This window comes from Papio anubis, chromosome 5 (assembly GCF_008728515.1).
Source record: "Papio anubis isolate 15944 chromosome 5, Panubis1.0, whole genome shotgun sequence".
Classification (NCBI taxonomy): Eukaryota; Metazoa; Chordata; class Mammalia; order Primates; family Cercopithecidae; genus Papio; species Papio anubis.
Window position 1 is genome coordinate 68433973 of NC_044980.1, and position 25123 is coordinate 68459095.

The 25123-nt window shown below is 36.5% G+C and overlaps 1 protein-coding gene across 3 annotated transcripts in view; it reads right to left on the minus strand.

Annotated features, from left to right (window-relative positions):
- CERT1 (ceramide transporter 1) overlaps positions 1 to 25123 on the minus strand; it is a 149027-nt gene that overhangs the window by 42391 nt on the left and 81513 nt on the right. For all 3 annotated transcript variants that reach the window (XM_017959650.1, XM_003899825.5, XM_009208629.3), the window contains 5 exons: positions 18128 to 18235; positions 17128 to 17266; positions 8628 to 8711; positions 6359 to 6516; positions 511 to 603 (listed from right to left, as the gene is read on the minus strand). In XM_017959650.1, the coding sequence (XP_017815139.1) occupies positions 511 to 603; positions 6359 to 6516; positions 8628 to 8711; positions 17128 to 17266; positions 18128 to 18235 (582 nt within the window). The remainder of the gene's footprint in view (positions 1 to 510; positions 604 to 6358; positions 6517 to 8627; positions 8712 to 17127; positions 17267 to 18127; positions 18236 to 25123) is intronic.

Genomic DNA, 25123 nt, shown 5'->3' on the forward strand with positions numbered 1-25123 from the left:
TTTTAACATATGTGTGTATATACATGGAGAAGGATATTTTATTATCTGCTTAACAAATAAACACAAGGAGAAAAAAGCTGGCATCAGGTATTTTCAAACAAAGACAATAAGAACAGTTTATGTTCAGCTATGGATAAGATCTCACAGTATAGTACAGACTAAAATCCTTTGTCTGCAAAGCACTCAGAGTTTTCCTTTATAGTTTCCTTTTATGTTAAAAAAAAAAAGTAGATAACATTAAAAATGATCTTTACAGGGAGATACAAATTTGTCTTATGAAGTGAACAGGCCTAATACTAAGCCTTTTAAAGCCTAAACTTTGTAGGCAATAAGAAATATATATTTGAGTATGCCTGGCATTTATATATCACGAAATATACACTGAATTAACATAAACACTGAGAGAAAAATTATATATTTAGAATAAAGTTACAAAACTATTATTAAAAATTCACTTTTGTGATAGACATGACCTATGTGTTTCTCTAAGATCAAAATATAAATTCATACTTCATAATCTGGTCCTCCAAAGTGGGATTTTTTCTTAAGTTCTGTCATTGCATTTTTATATGCTTCCTCTGTTCTTCTTTTCTTCTCAGTTTCCTATTAAAAAGAAGTGAAAATTTGTAATTTGAGGCAGGCATTTTAATTACAATGAAGTCTTTTAGGTGGAATTCCTCTACATTTCACTGAAATTTTATAATTTGACACAAAAAAATTACACTCCTGTGAAAAATAAAGAGTATTATTCTGCCCAAGAAAACATTTTTCTCTAGGCTCTAAATCACTTACAACCTACTATGTATGTATGGATGGATGTATGTATTTTTTGAGGTGGAGTCTCACTTTGGCACCCAGGCTGGAGTGCAATGGCATGGTCTCGGCCCACTGTAACCTCTGCCTCGTGGGTTCAAGCATCTCTTGTGCCTCAGCCTCCCAAGTAGCTGGGATTACAGGCGCGTGCCACCACACCCAGGTAACTTTGCTATTTTTAGTGGAGATGGGGTTTCACTATGTTTGCCAGGCTTTTCTCGAACTCCTGACCTCGTGATCCACCCTTCTCAGCCTCCCAAAGTGCTGGGATTACAGGTGTGAGCCACTGCACCTGGCCACAACCTACAATTTAAATCATCACTAAGATCATCTTAAAAGTAGATTATGTGTTTAAATGGTTAAGTCACTGCATGTATACTTAAGAAAAAAAAAAAAAACACCCAGGTAAATTAGCATCAGAAATACCTATTATACATTCTTATATTTCCCCTTCCCACCAACCCCAGTAAGAGATACATTTATTTTGGTATGAAGAAAAACAGCAAGTAATACCAGAAAAGAACTCAGTAGGTGGGATCAATGAATTCTAAAAAGATATTCTAAGAAAGAAAACCTTCTTATACTTTCTCACTGCTGCTTAAGACTGTATTTTGGAGTTGAAAAATACTTCAGGTCTATTTTAACACTCTCCTTTTAATGATAGGGTCTATAGCTCTAAAAGGTTAAAAGACCCAAGGTCAACACTTAAAATAACAAAGGCTGGTCCCATATAAAACTTATTTCCACAACAATGGAGTTCACTGGGTCAAAACTGATACTGGAGTCCATTATGTTTGTAAATAATCTAATCCTTTTATTCCCTCAAGTACAGTCATATGGCTTTTTTCTTTTCTTTCTTTTTTTTTTAACCTTGTCCAAATTCCATTTTCTAAAAGACTGATTTGCTTGGTCCCCCTATTGGCTAATCTAAGCATGACACTTCTGAAAGTGAAAGGGAATGTCAGTAATAATTTTGCTGAATTAAGAACTGCCTTGGTCAAACCAGGATTCATGGACACTCTGGCAATAGGAAATGTCAACAGCTCTTCCTATTTCCCCTTATTCCCAAAAAAACAGTACTCTGAAGAGTGTGATCATCAAAAATCATAATAAAACAGATTATGCTTGTGATCTAAAGTAGGCTGATGAAAGCCACATGAATTTACTGTCACGTGTTACTTCACCATGGGGATACGGTCTGAGAAATGTGTCACTGACGACTTAATTCTTGTACAGACATCATAGAGTGTACTTATATACACCTAGATGGTATAGCCTACCTACATATCTAGGCTATAAACATTTACAGCATGTGACTGCACTGAATACTGTAGGCAATTTTAACATGATGGTAAGTATTTGTGAATCTAAACAGAAAAGGCACAGGAAAAATATGATATAAAGGATAAAAAACAGTATACTTGTATAGGGCACTTATGAATGGAGCTTGCAGGATTTGAAGTTCCTCTGGGTGAGTCAGTGAGTGAATAGTGAATGAATGTGAAGGCACAGGACATTACTGCACACCACTATAAACTTTTAAACACTGCATACTTAGGCTACACTAAATTTATTTAACAATGTTCCTTCTTCAATAATAACCTTAGCTTACTGTAACTTTTACTTTATGAACTTAATTTTTTAAACTTTTTGAGTCTTTTGTAGTAAGATAACTTAACACATAAACATATTGTACAGCGGCACAAAAATATTTTCTTTCTTTATACTGTATTCTACAAGCATTTTTCTACAATTTAAACTTTTTTGTTATAAACTAAGAGACAACACAAACATTAGCCTAGGCCTACACAGGGTCAGGATCATCAAGAAGTCACTAGGCAAGAGGAATTTTTCAGCTCCATTATCATATTATGGGACCACAGTTGTATATGTGGTCCATCACTGATGGAAATGTCATTATACAGTGTATAACTATACTTAATGGCTAAATTAAAGTCTAAACTGAACTCACAAAAAGCATACTACTTCTAAATACCACATCAGCATTAAAGACAGTGGAAATCAACGAATCGATGGGTTCATTAGACCCAAAGATTTCATTAATTGATTTTTTTGTACTAAAGAAAAAATGGGACTACAGATCCACCAGAATGACTAAGCCAGGTGCAGTGGCATGTGCTTGTAGTCCTGCTCATTCAGGAGGCTGAGGCAGGAGGTTCACCCGAGCCCTGGAGTTCAAGGCTGTAGTGTGCTAATGGCTGTGCCTGTGAATAGTCATTGCACTCCAGCCTGGACAACACAGTGAGACCCTGTCTCTCAAAAAAAGAAAGACTCTCCCCAAAATCAAACAACACCAACACCACACACACATACACACAGACACACACACACAATACCAAGTACAGTCAAGAGTGAACATCAACAACACCCATACACCCACACATCCCTAACAATACCAAGTGCTGTCAAGAATTAAAAGTAATTGGAATCCTCACCCATTGCTGGTAGAAATATTAATTTAATCACTTTGGAAAATCATTAGTATTCACTAAAGTTAAGCATATACCCCCATGGATAAATAAGTCTACTGCAAGGTATGAGAAATATACCTAAAGATATGCCCCAAGAACTCTCATAGCAGTTTTATTCATGAGAGCCAAAAAATGAAAAAAACCTAAATGTCCACCAACAGGAAAAGAGATAAGCAAATTGAAGTAATACAATAAAAAGTTATCATATAATAAAATACTGTATAGCAATAAAAAAGAATAAACTACTATTAAATATAACAACATGAATGACTCTCACAGCCAATGTTGAGGGAAAGAGAAGGCCTGACTCAAAAGTATATTGTATGATTCAATTTATATGTTGTCCCAGAACAGGCAAAACTAATCTATAATGACATAGGTTAAAACCATATGATCACCTCTTGGGGTGGTGGTATGATATGGAATAGGAAGGAGCATGAAGTTACCTTCTAGGGTGCTAGAAAAGTTACATATCTTGATCTGACTATGGTTAAAGGGGTGTATACAAACATTAAAAAAATCAAGTAGTATACTTAAGATTGGTACACTTCCTTCTATGTATGTAATACATTTTAAATGAATAAAACAAAAATGCACAGCACAGCAATAATATTAAAGACTTACAGGAAAGTGAAAATGTCTGTAAAATTACACACCTGTAAGTCTAATAACGTAAGCAAATGTATCTTCAATGAACAGGTTATCTCTCCTTAACATTGTTAACCATAATTGCCTAATTTTAGAATTTTTGGTCTTCCTGGACATGACTGGCTAACAATTAAGTACATTTATTCTACTGTAGAAAGGATTATTATTATAGGTAACCAATAAAAATCATCACTACAAAATAGTATTTTCAATTAGCTGAAAGAATCCTGGAACTGACATTATAACTCTACATAAGAGTATAATATAGACAATTCTACTATTAAATAGTAGAATTTAATAGTAGCTCTTATTATCACCTATTTAACTGTTCTCATTAGATTTTAAGCCCCTAAAGAGACTATTTCCTGCTCATCACTGTTTTAAACCCATTCCTAGCCTAGAGTCAAGCACACAGCACCTGAATGAAACAATTTCAGTGAAACCATATTGCTATCATTGTACTTTCTTTCTCAATTCTAAGAATTACCTGAAAGACATATTTGTTGATAAACAACTTTCTCTATTCAAGGACTTTCTAGTCTTTAGTGTGTATATATACACACACACACACTACATACAAAAGATTAGAAAGTTCTTGAATAGAGTTGATTACCAATAAATACACACATACCCTGCATATATTTTTTATATATATATATATATATGAACACACACATACTGTGTGTACACACATGTGCAAATACACACACACTTACATTCCATGTAAAATGTAACTGGGATCCAGTTATTTCAACCTTGAGAAAAAATTACAGTGGAAAAAGTTAATAAAATTTGACATCAGGTAGATTTGTAAGAAGACTATAAAACACAGTAGTGTCCAGATTTTAACCAATACTGCCATATTTTCTGGCTGTTCTTTGGTGAAGAGTGTTGCATGGAGAAGCAATAAAAATAGTTTTTTTCTGCAGATCTTTGGTTTGCTCTGCTCATTGCTACCCAATAAAGAAAGGGAACTGGTAAGATAAACAATGCTGAAAGCAATCAAAAATCTATCTCCCCTTTTCAACATGGCAAATAAACTTCAATGCTAAAAAAATCAGGAAGTCGTGTTATATAACGTGCAAAGGTTTAAAAAAATTTATTTTACGCAATGTGGTTAGAGTATGTGACCAAATAATACAATCTCTTAGTGAAGGAAAAAGAGACTAAAGAGAGAGAAAGTTGCCAAAAAGTTGGAAATAAGCTAGTCTGGAGAAGTTGAATGATACTCTTGAACCATCAGTCTAATGTATTCAGGCATCAGTCTAATGTTTTTCAACACATTGTTTTTTTGTGTGAACAGGGACTCTTCTAATAATTCAATTTGATACACACTGAGTACAGAGTTGAAATCTTCAAAGATATAATAGTCTGGCTCCAGGATGATAATAAATTTTCTATACCTTAAAAGGATGTTTTCATTGCCTGTTTTAAAAGAAGACATATTCCTAATCAAAATGGCTTACTCTCACCTGCACTTGTGCATTCTGAACTGTTCTCTTTTCTTCTAAAACATGGGAACCTTCCTAAACACATACTGCTAACACTGCTTTCCTCAGTGTCCTGATCAAATTCAAAGGCCTTCAAACTCTGCAAGCAATATAACTCAGAATGAATACGATTCTGGCTGATGTCTAATCTGGTATCCAGAGCTGATATATAAAAATAGAGAAAAATGCCTCTAACTCTGTTACTTTTCACCTTTTGACAAGCCTCTGGGCCTCAATTCCTTCTTCTATAAAATGATGGCATTGGACTGGAACTTTAAGGTATGTTTCAATTCTAATATTTTAGAATTCTAATATTTTAGTTTCTAAAGCTGAATTATAAATAGAAGTTTTCCTACTTAACAAATCCACTGAGCCATACTTTACACTAGAAACTAAAGAGTCATACTGTAATATTATCAGTGCTGCAGTTTAAACAAAGGTGGGAAAATGTGAACATAGGGCAAATGCTCAAACAACATAATGTATGTGAAATGATATCACTGACCATGGAAAAAATACATGAGTATTATTGTAATAAGTAAATGTTTAACTTTGTAAATTGGCATATAAGTTAGTTCGTATGCCTTAAATGCAGTTTCATACATCATACACTTGAAGGTGGGTAATGTTAAATGGCTCAACACTTCTATTCCAAATCATTACTAACATCATCACAAAAACTTTTATAGCAAATCTTTCAAGAAAGCATACTGTATAGTACTTAAACAAGTAACTGGTGAATCTTGTTAGGCAAACGAGTTTAAGATGCCCATAAAGCTTCAGAGTACTAGTATCATCTGCTATTTCTATCAAACCAAGATTTTTCCCTAAGAAGTTAGCTTGGTTTACATATTCAAACAATACATAAAACTTAAAGTGTGATTATTTTTAAAAGAAAAAAAACCTTAGTCTTACCTTATCCAGTCTCTTCTGCCAGCTGTCCTCACGTTTAACCATTAGTTCAATACAATGAGAAAGTGTTGCAAGGATTCCGGCAGTAGTTGCTTTAAAAGTTATCGCTTCCCCTTTAAAGTCTATACCATTAATTCCTTTTGGTGTCACATGTGGAAATACTGAAAATGAAAGTTATTCACTGAAAATATTTCTAATGAAGAAATAATTCATCACAATTTAAGATTAGAAAACGTTTAGAAAATTAGCAAGTCAGAGCAGATTTTGGGATTTTAATTTTCCTCCTGTAGGCCAACATTTAAAAATCTCCTATGCAAGCTCTATGAGCAAAGAAGCTTTGTGGCAGCATATGTACCTTCAAGTCCTTTTTTTTTCTAGATTCTGTTTCCTGAAATTTATTTGCTGTGCTGCACCTAATTAATCAAATGGTAGGAGGAGCAATACTTTAACAATAACATTCTGACAGCTTAGAGTAGGACCTAATTATGGCAAGAACTACCTTATATTTTGAAAAACCTAGAACTTAAAAAATATCTGAAGATAAACTAAAGAACCTAATAAAATAATATATAATTTAAAAATAAACATACAAATTTAAATCAGGACCAATGCACTTACTTAAACTCAATGCCTTTTATGTTTCAATTTTATCATTTTAATTCATGGTTAGTTTTTGAATTAAACAAAAAATCTTAAAACTCAAAGATGCAAACAAGAAAGTGTAATATTCTATAGTTAATAAGAAATTATTTTAGTAGAATCCTTATAAATGAAATGACACTTTTGACTTTAAAAACTATTAGAGATATGACAGTAAAGGTATAACCCATTAAAGAACAAATTGTCAAACCTCATCAAAATGTAAAATTTCTGCTCTTGAAAATACTCTTAAGAGGATAAAGAGATAAGCCACAAACTGGGAGAAAATCTTGTGTGGCGTATGTTTCATAAAGGACTTCTATCCAGAATTATGAAGTAAACTCAAAGCTCACTAATAATGATCAACGGCCGGACGCGGTGGCTCACGCCTGTAATCCCAGCACTTTGGGAGGCCAAGGTGGGCGGATCACCTGAAGCTGGGAGTTTGAGACCAGCCTGACAAACATGCAGAAACTCCGTCTCCACTAAAAATACAAAATTAGCTAGGTGTGGTGGTGTATGCCTGTAATCCCAGCTACTCAAGAGGCTGAAGCAGGAGAATCGCTTGAAACCAGGAGGCGGAGGGTGCAGTGAGCCGAGATCACCCCACTGCACTCCAGCCTGGGCAACAAGAGCGAAACTCCGTCTCAAAAAAAAAAAAAAAAAACCAAAAAATAATGATAAACACCAACCCCAACATGAGCAAAAAATGTGAACACACACTTCACCGAAGAGAAGATATAAATGGCAAATAAAAACATGAAAAGATGCTTAATATCACTAGTTAGTATGGAAATGCAAATTAAAACCACAATGACATATCCCTACACACCTATTAGAATGACTGAAATTTGAAGACTGACCATATTGAGTGCCGGTGGGGATGTGGAGGAACTGGAACTCTCATATGTGGCTGGTAAAAAACAGTTCGGCAGTTTCTTTAAAAATTAAACACATATATATATCTGCCATACGATTAGAACATTCTACTCCTAGGTATTTACCCAAAATAAATAAAATAAATTTCCATGAAAAGAACTGTATATGAATGCTCATAGCAGTTTTATTTGTAATAGTCAAAACTGTAACTGACCCAAATATCTACCAGTGAATGACTAGATACACAAACTATGGTATATCTATACAATAAAACACTACTGAGCAATGAGAAGAACTGATTGTGTTGATAGTTTTATGAAAATATTCAAATTTGTCAAATAATACACTTTAAATGGTATGTCAATTATATTTCAATAAAGCTTTTTTAAAGCTTGTATTTTCTTAATAAGAATAGACACGTACATCAACTCACCAGAATTGAGCGTGCAGAAATAAACACTCGCATTTATAGCCTATCAGTTTTTCACAAAGGTGCCAAGACAAGGGAAAAAAAAATTGTCCTTTCAGCAAATGATGTTGGGACAGCTGGACATCCATATGTAAATGTCACCATTATTACATAATGTCAGAATGTGATTTTTACCTACAAGTCTTGGAAGCTATTTTCACTTGGATTCCAGCAGTTCTATTACTTTTTTAAAAATTAATCAATCAGGTAATTATTCTTTGTGAGTTGTTACGTAACTTCTGAAAGTATACTTTATCCAGCTGAGGGGAAAAATGTATTACTTACACTTTTCTTTATTGCCGTTGGTATTATGCAAGAAGTCGCCATCAGAACGCGTTGTAGGAAAGTCATCTTCATCATCTTCTACCACTAAATAAAATATATTTAAGGAAATTAGGATGAAAAGAAACAGAAATTAATGTCTATTCTTATGTTCAACTGAGTCATTTTACTCTGGATTCTGATTTTGTGAGTATGAAGTCTTACTCATCTTTGTATTTTCACTGGTAATCAAGGTATGCTCAATAAATATGTGGTGGAATGTCTTTAGATACATTATTTTTAAACCACATTCATTCTCATTTGTGTAAGGGAAGGCTACTGAGTTATGAATTATTTCACCCTGTAGTCTTCCTATATCTTGCTCCCTTACATGGGGCCATTTCAACTCTGTAACAGGACCAGAAGGACTGAGCAGGACTATAAAAGGTACCTTCTATGCAGAAGACACCTTAGCTTGCCTCTGAGAGTTCTTTTTTGTAGATGGAGTCTCACTCTGTCACCCAGGCTGGAGTGCAGTGGCATGGTCTCCGCTCACTGCAACCTCCGCCTCCCAGGTTCAAGCAATTCTCCTGTCTCAGCCTCCCAAGTAGCTAGGACTACAGGTGTGTGCCACCACAGCTGGCCAGTCTTTTTGTATTTTTAGTAAAGAAGGGGTTTCACTATGTTGGCCAGGCTGGCCTCAAACTCCTGAACTCGTGATCTGCCCGCCTCAGCCCCCCGATGTGCTGGGATTATAGGCGTGAGTGACCGCACCCAGGCAAGAGTTCTTAAATATACTATTTCTGGATGTGCAGGGAAAATATAATGACTTGCAGATATCAATTTTCATTCATCCCAGTGTATATCTGTACCCGGACATCCCTTTTAGCTTCTCTAATTGCAGAAAAAACAGAATCTCTTTTGTTCTACTTTAACATACCTCTTTCTTCTACGTGCTATCCCTTCTACTACCTCACATACTTTAATTCTCTGTACTATGCATTCCAATCATAATGCAAATTCCTGCATCTTAGCTCCCAACATTGTTTCCTGCTTTTATCAAGCTTTTCATGGCTTCTACTTCTTCTTCTTGTTTGTGAGACAGTGTCTGGCTCTGCTGCCCAGGCTGGAGTGCAGTGGCACGATCTCAGCTCACTGCAACCTCCACCTCCCGGGTTTAAGCAATCCAGCCTCGCACACCACCAGCCCAGCTAATTTTTGTAGAGACGAGGTTTCACCATGTTGCCCAGGCCGGTTTCGAACTCCTGAGCTCAAGCAATCTGCCCACCTCTGACTCTAAAAATGCTGGGATTACAGGTGTAAGCCGCTGCACCCAGCCTACATGGCTCCTTTATCTATCTTTTGAGGAACTCCCTTTATAAAGAAGCAATCTACATTGTAAACTAATGTCTTACTTACTGCCTTTATCTTTTTACCTCAGGAGCACCATGGCTCTATAAGGAACATCTCATCTATCTTAGCTGTCTTTTTTATGGATGCAGAGCCCAATTTGATACCTTATTTCCCTCCTTCGATTAAATGGTAGGAATCACCATAGAAAATCTTCTGTACTGCCATTTTCTAATTACTGGACTATTTCGTTTTTTAATAATCACTTGAAAATGTTGCCAATCATCTATAACAACTTTTACAAATCATAAACTGCTATTATCTATTAATACCATGTATTCATTTCTACCTGGCTGTGATTTCAATATTCAATTCTTTTTCTTTTCCACTTCCATCATTCCTATAGACTTCAACATGAGCATACCTTGATTACCAGTGAAAATACAAAGATGAGTAAGATCTGATATGTTCAATAAATATGCTGTGGAATGTCTTTTGATACATTATTTTTAAACCATATTCAGATAAAAAACCATGCTGACCATCAGCTGAAGTTACAATACGACTATTCCTAAATTAGTCCCCGGCATAATCCCATAAAGATGACCTTCAAGTACCTTTTGAGATCCTTACTTCCCGGGGCCTTCTCAAATTTCCCTACTTTTTTTGCATCATATCAATGAAAAATTAAAGCAGTTTGTTACTCACTCTTCAATTCTACCTTCATGCATTCTTTTCTATAGTAGCAGCAGATATTTTGTTTGCTCTAGATTTGACCTATTCTCCCAATTTGAAGGACTTGTTTTCTTGGAAAACTCAAAAGCCTTCTATATAGCATTTGTTTTCCGCTTTCTGCTGTGCTTTCCTTCTGCCTTCAGAAGGCTTGTTTATAATGCTAGCTCATAACTAGAGAGGGTATCCACGTATCAAGGAACTTTTGGTTATCTACCTATTAAGGAACTTTTAAAGAACAAAACCTTAATCTCTCTCTCTCCCCTTAACCCCTGAATATTCTGGTTTAGTTGAGACTACGGTGAAGGGTATGATACAATTATTTCTTTTTTAAAGCTTCCTGAGATGATTACAATATCAGCCAAACTACTATTTATTTTTGCCACCCAAATATTTCTCAGCCACAGCACATTAAATCTTCCTCTACCCCTTTACCGTAACCCTCCACCCCCAAAACAGATACAGAATAGTTTTTTCAGGCTGGGCGTGGTGGCTCAAGCCTGTAATCCCAGCACTTTGGGAGGCCTAAGTGGGAGGATCACTTGACGTCAGGAGTTTGAGACCAGTCTGGGAAACAGCAAGACCTCATCTCTACAAAACAGCCCAGGAGTTCGAGACTGCAGCTATGAGTACACCACTGCACTCCAGTCTGGGCGATAGAACAAGACCCTGTCTCAAAGAAAAAACAGAAACAAAAACAAAAGGTTTTTCAAAGGTTAGCTACTGTTTAATAAAATCTGTTTTTATGGTTTGCTCCCATCTCTTTCTTGACGCCTATGCTGTATTTGACACTGCTCATGCTTACATGTCAAATTTCTACTTGACAAGACCAAACAGCCTTGATGATTCTCACATCTTGCTAACATGACCCTACATTATGTTCGTTTTAAAAATTAAATTTCCCTTTACTCTTTAGCTGTGGGCAAACTTCAAGTCTCCTTCCTCAGATATTTATCCTTCTACCCCATGGGCATTTATTCACTGTTATGACTCTAACTATTTTTATGCTAATGACTCCTTATTTTCCTGTGACTTCTTATACTAACACTAGGTTCACATCTCCTATACTATTTCTCTAAAGAAATGTCTATTACCAAAAGTAGTTCCATAAACAAACCAGCTATGCTAACATTGTTGCTTAGCTTCTCTGTGCAGTTCTCTCGTCTATAAAAAGGGATTAATACTTATACCTACATAAGGTTATTATAAAATTATATTCAGATAATTAAAGAATTTAACATAGTACATGGGGAATACTATAAAACATTACAAAAATTAATCATGGTAACTCCCCTCTAATGGATTTCCTCTATTCTTCATGTTTATCTAGGGGCTCATTTACAGATGTTTACATTGCTACAATTGGTTACCACATAATTTTCTCCTATCTAAAGTCTTTCACCATTCTAATCTATGTTACAATTACCTACAATGATTAATGTTTTAAAAATATTAACTTCAACTTATATCCTTGCCTAAACAGTAACTTTTCAAATTACCAATGTGAACATTATTTTTTAGATTAAATCGCAACTGTTTCTGTGTTCAATATTCTCCACCTAATAGCCTACCAGCATCAAACAGCGATTTTCAGCTTTTTAAAGCTTTTTAAAAGATATTTTTAAGGCCAGTAATATATAAAAATGATGAAAATAAGCTAAAAGAGTGGACTTCCCTTTTTTTCCCTGAAAGAACTCCTTGTGCATCCTTGAGGCAACTTTATAGAACTCTTAGGGATATCTCACATGGTTTGAAACCATCATCCTAATACAAAGTTCCTCCATTCCAGTCACACTGGTCTCCTTTACCAACATTCAAGTCTGTTAGGCTAAATCCCACCTTTGGATCTTGTACATTTCTGCTTCCTGTCACCCCAGCAATAATCCAAATTAACTATATTAATAACAGCTATTATTTGAGTTTTTGCTTTTAAACACAGTGCTAACATATACATTATCATTTAATTCTCACAATCACAGGTGCTAGATATAATAACCATTTTATAGCTGAGGAAACAGGTGTTGAGAAATGTTGAGAAATCTACTTCAAGTCATTAAACAATAAATAGAAGAGCAAGATTAGAAGAAATTTTACTTTTAATGTGGTATATATGTATTGTTTTTAAAATTAAACAATGTGTTTAGGTAAGAGGTGATGTCTGCCACTTCTGTAATCCCCAGAGTATCTAGACTTAAAATGTTAATTAAATCTTACTGAATGATATACATAAAGACAGACAGTGATTCTTAAAATTATTTAAGTCATAAACTTAGTTTTAATAATTTAATGACAGTATATCCACAGAGATCCTTTAAACTCAGGTCAGCAACTCTGCTCTGCCAAGTAGGAAATTATGGTCCATGTCCTTATACCCAGCATATATTCTTAAAAACATCAGTATTTCAGGCTTAGCAGGTGGCTCACGCTTGTAAGCAGATTGTTTGAGCTCAGGAGTCTGAGACCAGCCTGGGCAACATGGCAAAACCCTGTCTCTACAAAAAATACAACAATTAGCTGGGCGTGGTGGTGCACGCCCGTAGTCCTAACCACTTGGGGAGGCTGAGGTGGGAGGACTGCTTGGGCCTGGGGGGTGGAGGTTGCAGTGAGCCGAGATTGTGCCACTGCACTCCAGCCTGGGTAACAGAGGGAGACCATGTCTCAAATAAAAATCAAAGGATCAATCAATCAGTTGGTATCTCATAAATAATATTTGTAGGGAAATCAGTTGTTATGGGCTGAATGGTGTCTCAGAAATTCATATGTTGAAGTCCTTAATCTCCAGTACCTTAGAATATGGCTATTTGGAGCCAAGGTTTGTAAAGCAGTAATTAAGTTAAAATGGGGTCATTAGGATGGGCACTAATCCACTATGACTGTACAATATGCAGAGGAAATTTGGACATAGATACATACAAAGGGAAAGATGATGATGTGAAGATATAGGGAGAAGTTGGCTACCTATAAGCCAAGAAGAGAGGCCTGGAACAGGTTTTTCCCTCATGGCCCTCTGAAGAAACCAACCCTGCCAATACCTTTATCTCAGAACTGTGAGAAAATAAATCTGTTGTTTAAGCCACCCAGTCTGTGGTACTTTGATATGGCAGCCCTAGCAAACTAATACATCAGTCTACATTTTGCTGTTTATTTAAACATGTAGCAGAAAAGATTCAGTGTAATGTCTAATATTTTTTAAGTCATCTACACAACCTGGTTATCACTGCATCCCAACTTCTACTTTTTCACCATCACTTTTGTCCTTCTAATACTATACACTATTGGTATGGACCATTAAGATAAACACTGGCCGGGCGCAGTGGCTCACACCTGTAATCCCAGCACTTTGGGAGGCCGAGGCGGGAGGATCATTTGAAGTCGGGAGTTCGAGACCAGCCTGACCAACATGGAGAAACTCTGTCTTTACTAAAAATACAAAATTGGCCAGGCGTGGTGGAACATGCCTATAATCCCAGCTACCAGGGAGGCTGAGGCAGGAGAATCACTTGAATCTGGGAGGCGGAGGTTGCGGTGAGCCGAGATTGTGCCATTGCACTCCAGCCTAGGCAACAAGAATGAAACTCCGTCTCAAAAAAAAAAAAAAAAAAAAAGATAAACAAGGCATCATATTCTATATGTACCCTGTTTTTGTTTAAAGGATTACTTGCAAGTATAATAAAGCTAATCTGTAACATTTAAATTGATTAAAAGGTATTCTTTTTTAATGAAGGAGAAACAGAAGTTCAGGTGTTTTTTATTTTTAGAGGGGGAAAAAAATCACACATTAACGAACCAAAACCTTTAATAAAAGTTTTTATATTAACAAACAGAAAGGACTTCAAGGCCAGGCACAATAGCTCAAGCCTGTAATTCCAGTACTTTGGGCAGTTGAGGTGGGAGAATCCCTTGAGACCAGGAGTTTAAAGACCAGCCTGGGCCACATAGCAAGACCTTGTCTCTACAAAAAATTTAAAAATTAACCAGATGTGATGGTATATGCCTGTAGTCCTAGCCAGTTGGGAGGTTGAGGTAGGAGGATCACTTGAGCCCAGGAGTTTGAGGTCATAGGGCGCTATGAACATTCCACTGCACTCTAGCTTGGGCAACAGAAGGAGACTGTCTACAAAATAAATAAATAAACAAACAAATAAATAAAAACAGAAAATAACTTCCAGGCTACTAAATGTACACAAAATTGAGAAACTTTAAAAGGAATACAGATTTCTGCTTCTGTTCGAGATGAAATAACCAGGATTGAATTTACTCTCTAGCATAAAAGTAAAAACTGGACAAAATATATGAAACAATGCTTTTCAAGACACTGGCTATCAGGCAAAAAAGGACAGTGATCCTTAACAGTTGGAGAACAAACGAAGTGAACTCTATGTCTGCTCTAGCTCATTGTTTTAGGAGTTTCCAAACTGTACAGTAAGGACAGGAAACCCAGGAGGAGCCTTCTGGATTTCCTGAAATGAGATGAAGCTGAGCACCCAGAGACAAAGGCAACTAGCAATAGTTCACAAGGCAGAGTACTGGAGAGGAGAGAACTGGACAGACAGAGAACACTGGAGAATGGCAGAAGGCTACCCCTGAGTACTCTGCAGAGTACTGATAGCACATGCAAGTGAGCAAACTATAAAGGCAAGGGATAGAACCTTCTTAAAGGATTCCAAGAAACAGCACTTGAAGCTTACATGGGAGCAGGGAAAATTATCTGCTTTATAATGCAGACTGGAAAACCTTGTAATTCACAGGGAATTGGTGAGAATTCAGAAGATTCTTGCCTCAGGAGTGAGGACAAAGAAATACATTATTGGAAGGTTCTGATACTACACATAAAGTGGTATATTACTTGAAGGTAGACTGAGGTAAGTTAAATATGCAAACTATAAACCTTAAAGTAGCCAATAAAATAATAAAACCATGAGTTATAGCTAAGAAGCCAACAAAGGAGATAAAGTGGAAGTTTATATATATATAAAAACTTCATCCAAAGGCGGCAGAAAAAGGCAATATAGAATAGGCAAAAAGAACTTGGATCTAGATCAAACACATTTAATAAGAAAGAGAAATGAAACCATGTCAAGCCACTTAGTTATACTGGGAATGAACTTAGTCCTATTTGGTAATAATGGTACAGTAGTTCACAATAAATTAAGTGAAAAGCTGAAGAACAATGTTGACATCAGCAGCATTTTCAGCACTAACAAAGGAAAGTTAAACTGTAAACCTAACACTAAAAGTTAATTGAAGATATCTTGTTTCTTTTAAATAAAAACAATAAAATTATTTTTAAATGTATATACAATTATTATTTTGGTTTCTATTATTGATTTCTTCTTCTATGAGAAAAAGGGTAGAGAAAGGGAGAGATTGAGAGAGAGAGGAGGCCAAGTGCGGTGGCTCACACCTGTAATCCCAGCACTTTGGACGGCCGAGGTGGACAGATCACGAGGTCAGGAGATTAAGACCATTCTGGCCAATACGGTGAAACCCAGTCTCTACTAAAAATACAAAAATTAGCTGGGCATGGTGGTGTGTGCCTGTAATCCCAGCTACTTGGGAGGCTGAGGCAGGAGAATCGCGTGAACCAGGGAGTCGGAGGTTGCAGTGAGCTGAGATCACGCCACTGTACTCCAGCCTGGTGACAGAGCGAGACTCCGTCTCAGGAAAAAAAAAAAAAAAGAGAGAGAGAGGAAAAGACAAAAAGAAAGGAAAGGGGAGAAAAAGAGAAATGAGAGGAAGAAGGAGAAAGAGATCAACTGGCTGATTTCAGACCTGAAGGATTTAACATATACTTATCTCCTCTAAGACTCATCATGGGGTAAATTTATCAGACATAATAATAATGTGAAATGCTCCGTATTACCAAGATGATACCATTTTTTAATGGAATAAAGAGTATCATTTGAAAATCTCTGCCTGGTGTAGTGGCTCACACCTATAATTCCAGCACTTTGGGAGGCCAAGGTGGGAAGACTGTTTGAGGCCAGGAGTTTAAGACCAACCTGACCAACATAGTGAGACCTCCATCTCTATAAAAAATAGAAAAATAAATTAGCTGGGTGTGGTGACGCACACCTGTAGTCCTAGCTACTTGGGTGGCTGAGGCAGGAGGATTGCTTGAGGCCAAGAGTTCGAGGCTGCAGTAAGCTATGATCGTGCCACTGCACTCCAGCCTGGGCTATAGAATGAGACCATGTCTCAACAAAAAATAAATAAATAAAATAAAGGTCTTCAATGGTATCTGGTATGGATGATCAAAATGAATTAGTATGTGTAACTGAAGTACCCAAGTTACAAGGACACTGAAATCTGTTTCACTGGGGGTTTGCAGCAAAAAATGACTATAGATACCTTTATCACTTAAAGACATTACCCTTTGAGATCAAGAGGCTTTTAATCCATTCATTTTCCAAGTAAAAATAGTGGTAATAGCCTAATTAACCTTTATCCCTTTGAAGTTCATCCTTAGAGACAGCATCAGCACAGGCATCAAAGTACTTCTGTAGCGTGTCAACTTGTCTACATAAGATGTCTCTAAATGTTTCCATTTCAGCCAACTTCTCACGTAAACTGTGGCCTTTCTGCAAAACACAAAATAGGGAGATGTAATTCAAGTAAAACAGAACTGGATTTTATTTGGTCCTATGGTATTTCATCAACTTTTAAGGTCTGTACCTTATAACTGAGGGCATGGGATAAGGAGAGCTGTCTAGTTCAATATAATACTTCTAGGAATAGGCTTGAAACTGACTAATCTATTGGCTTGATAGTGATAAGTCACTTAGGAGTGATAACCTTGCAAGTGATATCACTTATAAAAAAGCCTTATTTTTTATAGAAAATAAGAAAGCAGTAACACCTGACAGTTTGCAAATATAACATTTGATATTTTCAAATTAAATAAAATTGTGAGGAACAACTGTGAAAGACTTTGAAATGGGCAAAAATATTACTAGTGTCCTCTCAAAGTAACGGTGAGCTGTCATTTATGGTACCCTTGGGAAAGTACTGTTTGATCATACAGACATTTTTGCCTTTCACTGCATTTGAGCTATTTTACAACTCTTCTGGTAAAAAACTGAGTAGTATAAATAATTCTTGTTCATAGAGATGCAAATGAATTTTGTCTGGTGCAGAAGCACTGATTATTAATCTGTAGATATTGACCAGTTTTGCACACATTTGCAAATCGTTTCAGTTCTTCAGATTTTCCTTTGAACCAGTTTTTTTATGTTTTACCTAATAAATGAATGAAATAAAATCAGTGACGTGTTCATTTGTATGAGTTGTTATTTTATACCTTAAGTTTTTCTTTAATAAGTTCAAATAAATTATATTATTAAAAAGCTTGTTCAAAAATTATCAAGTATATTCTGTTCACAACATCCAATACTAAGCTCAATTTATGTTGCTTTAACTTAAGGCATCCATTAACTATACACCTTGAATGAAGAGGTGGATGTTGCAGAGTAGCCACTTGCTCCAGACACCAGGGACACCATTGAGCCATGTCGACGCAAGCTGGATTCAGATCCATATCCAGATTCAGTCTAAAAAAAAGGTAAACTATGTGAAAAGAATTTAAATAAAAAATACTTGAGAAAACAAAAGGTTTCCTATGAATTAACAAGGTTATTATAACAATAATTGGCAGTTTGGGTACATATAAAATATATAGTCAATCCACTGACATAAGCAATGCCTTTCAATTCCTAAATGCCATTTAATTTAGAAATTTATGGAATACCTACTATGTGCTGGGCTAGTGGTCACAAAGACTGTTTAATAATAGGAAAACTAAAGTAGTCAAGTTCATAGACAGAAAGTAGAATAGTTGTTACCAGAAGCAGGGAAAAGAAGAACGGGTAGTTATTATTTAATGGACACAGAGTTTCAGCTGGGGAAGATAAAAAAGTTCTGAAGATGGATGATGGTGATGGTTGAACAATAGTGTGAATGTACTTAATACCATAGAACTGTATACTTAACAGTGGTCAAAATGGTAAATTTTACGTATTCTCACCTATTCTTAACACAACACAATTACAGCATTTACTACTCACAATAGTTTGTGTTTTGTTATTACTACTGGACTTGGATCTTTTTGGAAGCAGCTTGTATCTTTTTGATCTTTGTAACCACCTCGACAGTTGAAGGCACAAAGTTTCCAATTTTGCTAGTCTGTTAAGTTAGCATCCCATGGAAGATAACTGATGGGGATGATACTCTTCAGAGCATCAATTTTATATTTTACCTTCTCTAATACAAATGCAACATAACAATATAGACAAAGGAATAGAACATTTGAACTTCAAAGTAATTAAAACCAGGTATTTTGGATCTCTGATTATTTTCTACTGTTACTTTTAAAAAGTACAGTGAATTAGGCCAGGCACGGTGGCTCACGCACACCTGTAATACCAGCACTTTGGGAGGCCGAGATGGGTGGATCGCTTGAGGTCAGGAGTTTGACACCATCCTGGCCAACATGGTGAAACCCTGTCTCTACTAAAAATACAAAAATTAGCCAGGCATGGTGGCAGGCACCTATAATCCCAGCTACTCAGAAGGCTGAGGCAGGAGAATCGCCTGAACCGGGAAGTGGAGGTTGCCGTGCGCTGAGATCACACTGCTGCACTCCAGCCTGGGTGACACAGTAAGACTCAGTCTCAAAAAAAAAAAAAAAAAAAAAAGTACAGTGAATTAATAAGCTTGTGTGGAAAAACTAAGGCATCTGTATTATATCCTTTGACAACATATCATATCTATTACGGTTTGATTGATTTCAATCCTGCTCCTCTGTACTATTATGGTTCTAGATAAGTATTTATATTGAACAGTTTTCCTTCATTTGAATGGGGTAAAAAATCCCTAGGTTTAGTAAACATTATTTTTTTTAATACTTAGAGACCAATACTGAAAACAAAGGAACAAAAAGCTACATTGTATTTAATTTTAATTCTACTCAATAAACTTAAGTGGTAAAATAATATCTAATTATTTTTAGTGTCAAACCTATGGTTACAATGAAAAATTATTTAAAGTTACACAAATTTCAAGATCAATATTAGGAAACAAAATTACATACAATGTGTTATAGAAAATATACCCATTGACATTTTATAGCCTCTGTGGTCTAATTCCTGAAAATCCATTACATTTCCTATATAACTGTTGGTTTACCCATGATATTATTCTAATTGTAAAATATTCTTTTTAGCTATAAGAATACTAAGTTTCTATAGTTTAATAAATAAAATTTTTATGTTCTCATTTTTATGTAAGTGATATCAGCACTAGTTTAAAACATTTTCCAGTTAGTATCACTTCATTTACCTTAACTTTAATATTCTAGGATCTCAGAAAAGCTATCAGAAACTAGATAAGTTTATCCAAATGTAAGAAAAAATGAAAAAGAAAAGCAAGGGTAAAAAGAATAGTAGAGATTAGAAGTGGCAGTAACAATGGCAAGGAATGGCAACAAAGAGGGACAACTCTGCTGAAGGTACAACAGCAACAATCTCAAAGGAAGAGCAAACTTGTCCCCACCCCCAACATCAATAATCAGATGGATCTGGTTAAAACGGGGAAAAAAAAAAAAAAAGACGACGAGAGGAGGAAAGGAATCTGTAACCAAAATAACAAAACTCCTCATGAAAAAAGAGATGGACATCTTCAGGCAGACACTAGGAATTTATCCATATCAAAACAAGTAGCCTCTTAAATTTCAAACTTCTAACACCTACCAGCTGCCAAAGTAAAATGGTCACATTTTTTAATAATGCTTGCTTATAAAACATTCCATCTATAAAAAGTACTTCAATACGTTCTCAACTCTTAATTAACTAACAAATTACATATAATTTTAAGAGAAGGTGGAATCAAAGCTCTTCTCCAAGACTTTACATGACTCCACATCTCAAAGCAATATCTTAGTGATGAAGGAAAATAAATGTTCTGGAGTCAGGAAAACGATTAATGAAAAGGTAATCAAAAGCATGTACTTTATGGTATGCAAATTATGCCTCAAGAAAACGGATTTTTAAAAAAGACAAAACTAATCTATGACAAACAAGAGCAGGCCAGAGTACAACAAGGGCACTGAATACAAAGAGGTAGAAGAAAATGTGGGAAGTGTAGACTACATTTGTCAAAACTCAAACTGTACAATTAAAATGGGTACTTTTTAAGAATGTAAATGTAAATTGTACTCCAATAAAGATAAAGAAAAAAATGTAACCTTGTTTCAACATAACATAATCACAGCAAAATAGAATTCTAATTACAGCAATCAGTTCACAAAAAAAGGAGTCCTTGACTAGGTGCATTACTAGGCTCATGCCTGTAATCCCAGCACTTTGGAGGCCAAGGCAGGAGGACTGTTCAAGAACAGCCTGAGCAATAAAGCAAGACACCATCTCTACAAATTTTTTTTAAAAGTTAGCGGGGCGTTGAGGTGTGCTCCTGTAGTTCCAGTTACTTGGAAGGCTGAGGCAGGAGGATCCCTTGCATCCAGAAGTTCGAGATAGCACTGAGCTAGGATTGTGCCACTGCACTCCAGCCTGGGTGACACAGAGAGACTATCTCAAACAAAAGACTTACTGTTTTTCAATTTTAATTTTAGGTTCAGGCAGTACATGTGCAGGTTTGTCACATGGGTAAACTGCGTGCTGCTGGAGTTTGGTGTAAAATAATTTCATCACCTAGGATGTGAGCATAGTACCTGATAGGTATTTTTTTGTCCCTTGCCCTCCTCCCATCCTCCACCCTCAAGTAGGGTCCGGTGTCTATTGTTTCCCTCTTTGTGTCCGTGTGTACTGAATGTTTACCTCCCACTTTTAAGTGAGAACATGTGGTATTTGGTTTTCTGTTCCTGTCTTAATTCACTTAGGATAATGGCCCCCAGCTGCATCCATTTCATGAAGAAGCGAATTAGCACCCATTCCAGACTCACTACACTGAAGAGGTGGTCTAGCGGGCAGAGGGAACTCAAGAAGCACTTTGGATGAACCATGCTTCAGTGGCCCTATGTGAGCCCTGCCATGGCAGGAACTTTTGGCATCACCCATCTGATTCCCTCCCTGTGTTATGGGGTTGGAAATGAACTAATTAGAGCTAATGTTGGACATAAACTTATTAGATAAGCTCCATGATTTGGCCCACGTGTTCTCATTATTTCGCTCTCACTTATAAATGAAAATGTGCAGTATTTGTTTTTCTGTTCCTGTATTAGTTTACTAAGGATAATGGCCACTAGTTCCATCCATGTTGCTGCAAAGGACATGATCTCACTCCTTTTTATGGTTGTGTAGTATTCCATGGGGGTATATGTGCCACATTTTATTATCCAGTCTATTGTTGATGGGCATTTAGGTTCATTTCATGGTTTTGCTATTGCAAACAGTGTTGTGATGAACATACACATGCATGTGGTCTTTATGGAGGAATAATTTATATTCCTCTGGGTGTATACACAGTAATGAGATTGCTGGCCAAATGGTAGTTCTGTTTTAAGTTGTTTGAGAAATCACCAAACTATATTCCACAGTGGCTGAACTAATTTACATTCCCACCCGCTGTGTATAAGCATTCCTTTTTTTTGAGATACAGACTTGCTCTGTCGCCCAGGCTGCAGTACAGGGGTGCAATCTCAGCTCACTGCAAGCTCACTGCAAGCTCCACCTCCAGGGTTCACACCATTCTCCCGCCTCAGCCTCCCGAATAGCTGGGACTATAGGCACCAGCCACCACACCCAGCTAATTTTTTGTATTTTTAGTAGAGACAGGGTTTTGCCATGTTAGCCAGGATGGTGTTGATCTCCTTACCTCGTAATCCGCCTGCCTCAGCCTCCCAAAGTACTGGGATTACAGGCGTGAGCCACCGCGCTTGGCCAAGCATTCCCTTTTCTCTGCAACCTCACCAACATCTGTTATTTTCTGAATTTTTAATAATAGACATTCTGATTGGTGAGATGGTATCACACTGTGGTTCTGACTTACATTTCTCTAATGAACAGTGATGTTGAACACTTTTTCATATGCTTGATGGCAGCATGGATGTCTTTTGAGAAGTGTCTGTTCTTGTCCTTTGCCCATTGTTTAATGGGGTTGTTTGGGTTTTGCTTGATTTAAGTTCCTTATATTCTGGATATCAGACCTTTGTTGGATGCATAGTTGGCAAATACTTTCTTTCTGTAGGTTGTCTGTTTACTCTGTTGATAGTTTCTTTTGCTTTGCAAATGTTCTTCAATTAGGTTTTACTTGTCAATTTTTGTTTTCGTTGCAATTGCTTTTGGAGACTTCATGAAATCTTCACCAAGGTCTATGCCTAGAACAGTATATCCTAGATTTTCTACTTGGGTTTTTATGGTTTTAGAACTTACATTTAAGTCTTTAATCCATCTTGAGTTAATTTTTGTACAAGATGAGAGGAAGGCATCCAGTTTCAATCTTCTGCATATGCCCAGCCTGTTATACCAGCACCATGCATTAAATAGGGAGCCTTTTCCCTATTGCTTATTTTTGTCAGCTTTTTCGAAGAACAGATGTTTGTGGTTGTGAGGCTTTATTTCTGGGTGATCTAACCTATTCCACTGGTCATGTGTCTGTTTGTGTACCAGTACCATGCTGTTTTGGTTATGGTAGCATTGTAATACAGTTTAAAATTAGGTAGTGTGATACCTCTGGCTTTGTTCTTTTTGCTGAGGATTGTTCTATTTGGGACCTTTATTGGCCATATGAATTTTAAAATAGTTTTTTCTTATTCTGTGAAAAAAGACATTAGTAGTTTGATAGAAATGACAATGAATCTGTAAACTGCTTTGGGTACTACATAAGGACAGAATGTTTTTCCATTTGTTTGTGTCATCTCCAATTTCCTTCAGCAGTGTTTTATAATTCTCATTGTAGAGATCTTTCACACTTACCTGGTTAGCTGTATTCCTGGGTATTTAATTCATTTTGTGGTTACTGTGAATGGGACTGCACTCGTGATTTGACTCTCAGCTTGGACGTTATTGGTGTATAGAAATGGTACTGACTTTTGTTTTATCGAGATAGGGTCTTGCGCTGTCACCCAAGCTGGAGTGCAGTGGCGTGATCACGGCTCACTGCAACCTCCATCTCCTAGGCTCCAGTGGTCCTCCTCCCTCAGCCTCCAAAGTAGCTGGGACTACAAGTGCATGCACTACACCCAGGTAATTTTTTGAGTTGTTGTAGAGATGGGATCTCACTCTTTTTGCCCAATCTAGTCTCCAGCTCCTGGGCTCAAGTGATCCTTCTGCTTCAGCTTCCCAAAGGGCTGGGATTACAGGCATGAGCCATGGTGCTTGGCTTGTGGTCCTGCTTTTGTACATTGATATTATACCCTGAATTTGTTTATTGCTTCTAGGAGCCTTTGGACAGAGACTATGGGGTTTTCTAGGAATAGAATAATATTTATTGTCCGTGAAGATAGTCTGACTTCCTCTTTTCCAATCCAGATGCCTTTTATTTTTTTCTCTTGCCTCATTGTTCTAAGAACTTCCAGTATTATGTTCAATAGGAGTGGTGAGGGTGGACATCCTTGTCTTTTCCTGGTTATCACAAGGGGTACTTCCAGCTTTTGCCTGTTTAGCATTACACTGGCTGTGGGTTTCTCAAAGATGGCTTATATTGTTTTGAGGTATGTTCCTTCAATGCCTAGTTTGTTGAGGTTTTTTTTTTCTTTTCCGTTTTTTTTTTTTTTTTTAAATCATGAGGGGATGTTAAATTTTATCTAAGCCCTTTCCTGTGTCTACTGAGATGATCGTGTGTTTTTGTTTCTAGTTCTGTTTATCTGATGAATCACATTTATTCATTTGCATATGGTGAAACAACCTTACATTCCAGGAATAAAGCCTACTTGATTGTGGTGGTGTTTTGACGTGCTGCTATATTCAATTTGCTAATATTTTGCTGAGGATTTTTGCATCTAAGTTCATCAGGGATATTTGCTTGAAGTTTTTGTTTTTTTGTTGTGTCTCTGCCACGTTTTGGTATAAGAATGATGCTGACCTCACAGAATGAGTTAGGGAGGAATATGTACTCCTTGATATTTTTCGGAATAATTTCAGTAGCATTGGTATCAATTCTTCTTTATATGTCTGGTAGAATAGAGCTATGAATCTATGTGGTCCACGGCTTTTTCTGATTGGTAGGTTTTTTGTTTTTTTAAATTACTGATTCCATTTCTGAACTTATTATTGGTCTGTTCAGGATTTCATATACTTCCTGGTCAAACCTTGGAAGGTTTTGTTTCCAGGAATTCACCATTTTCTAGTTTTTGTGCACAGAGGTGTTTAATCTCTGAGGGTTTTTTGTATTTCTGTGGGATGGGTGGTAATGTCACCTTTGTCATTTCTAAGTGTGTTTATTTGGATCTTCTTTTCTTCATTAGTAGTCTAGCTAGCAGTCCATCA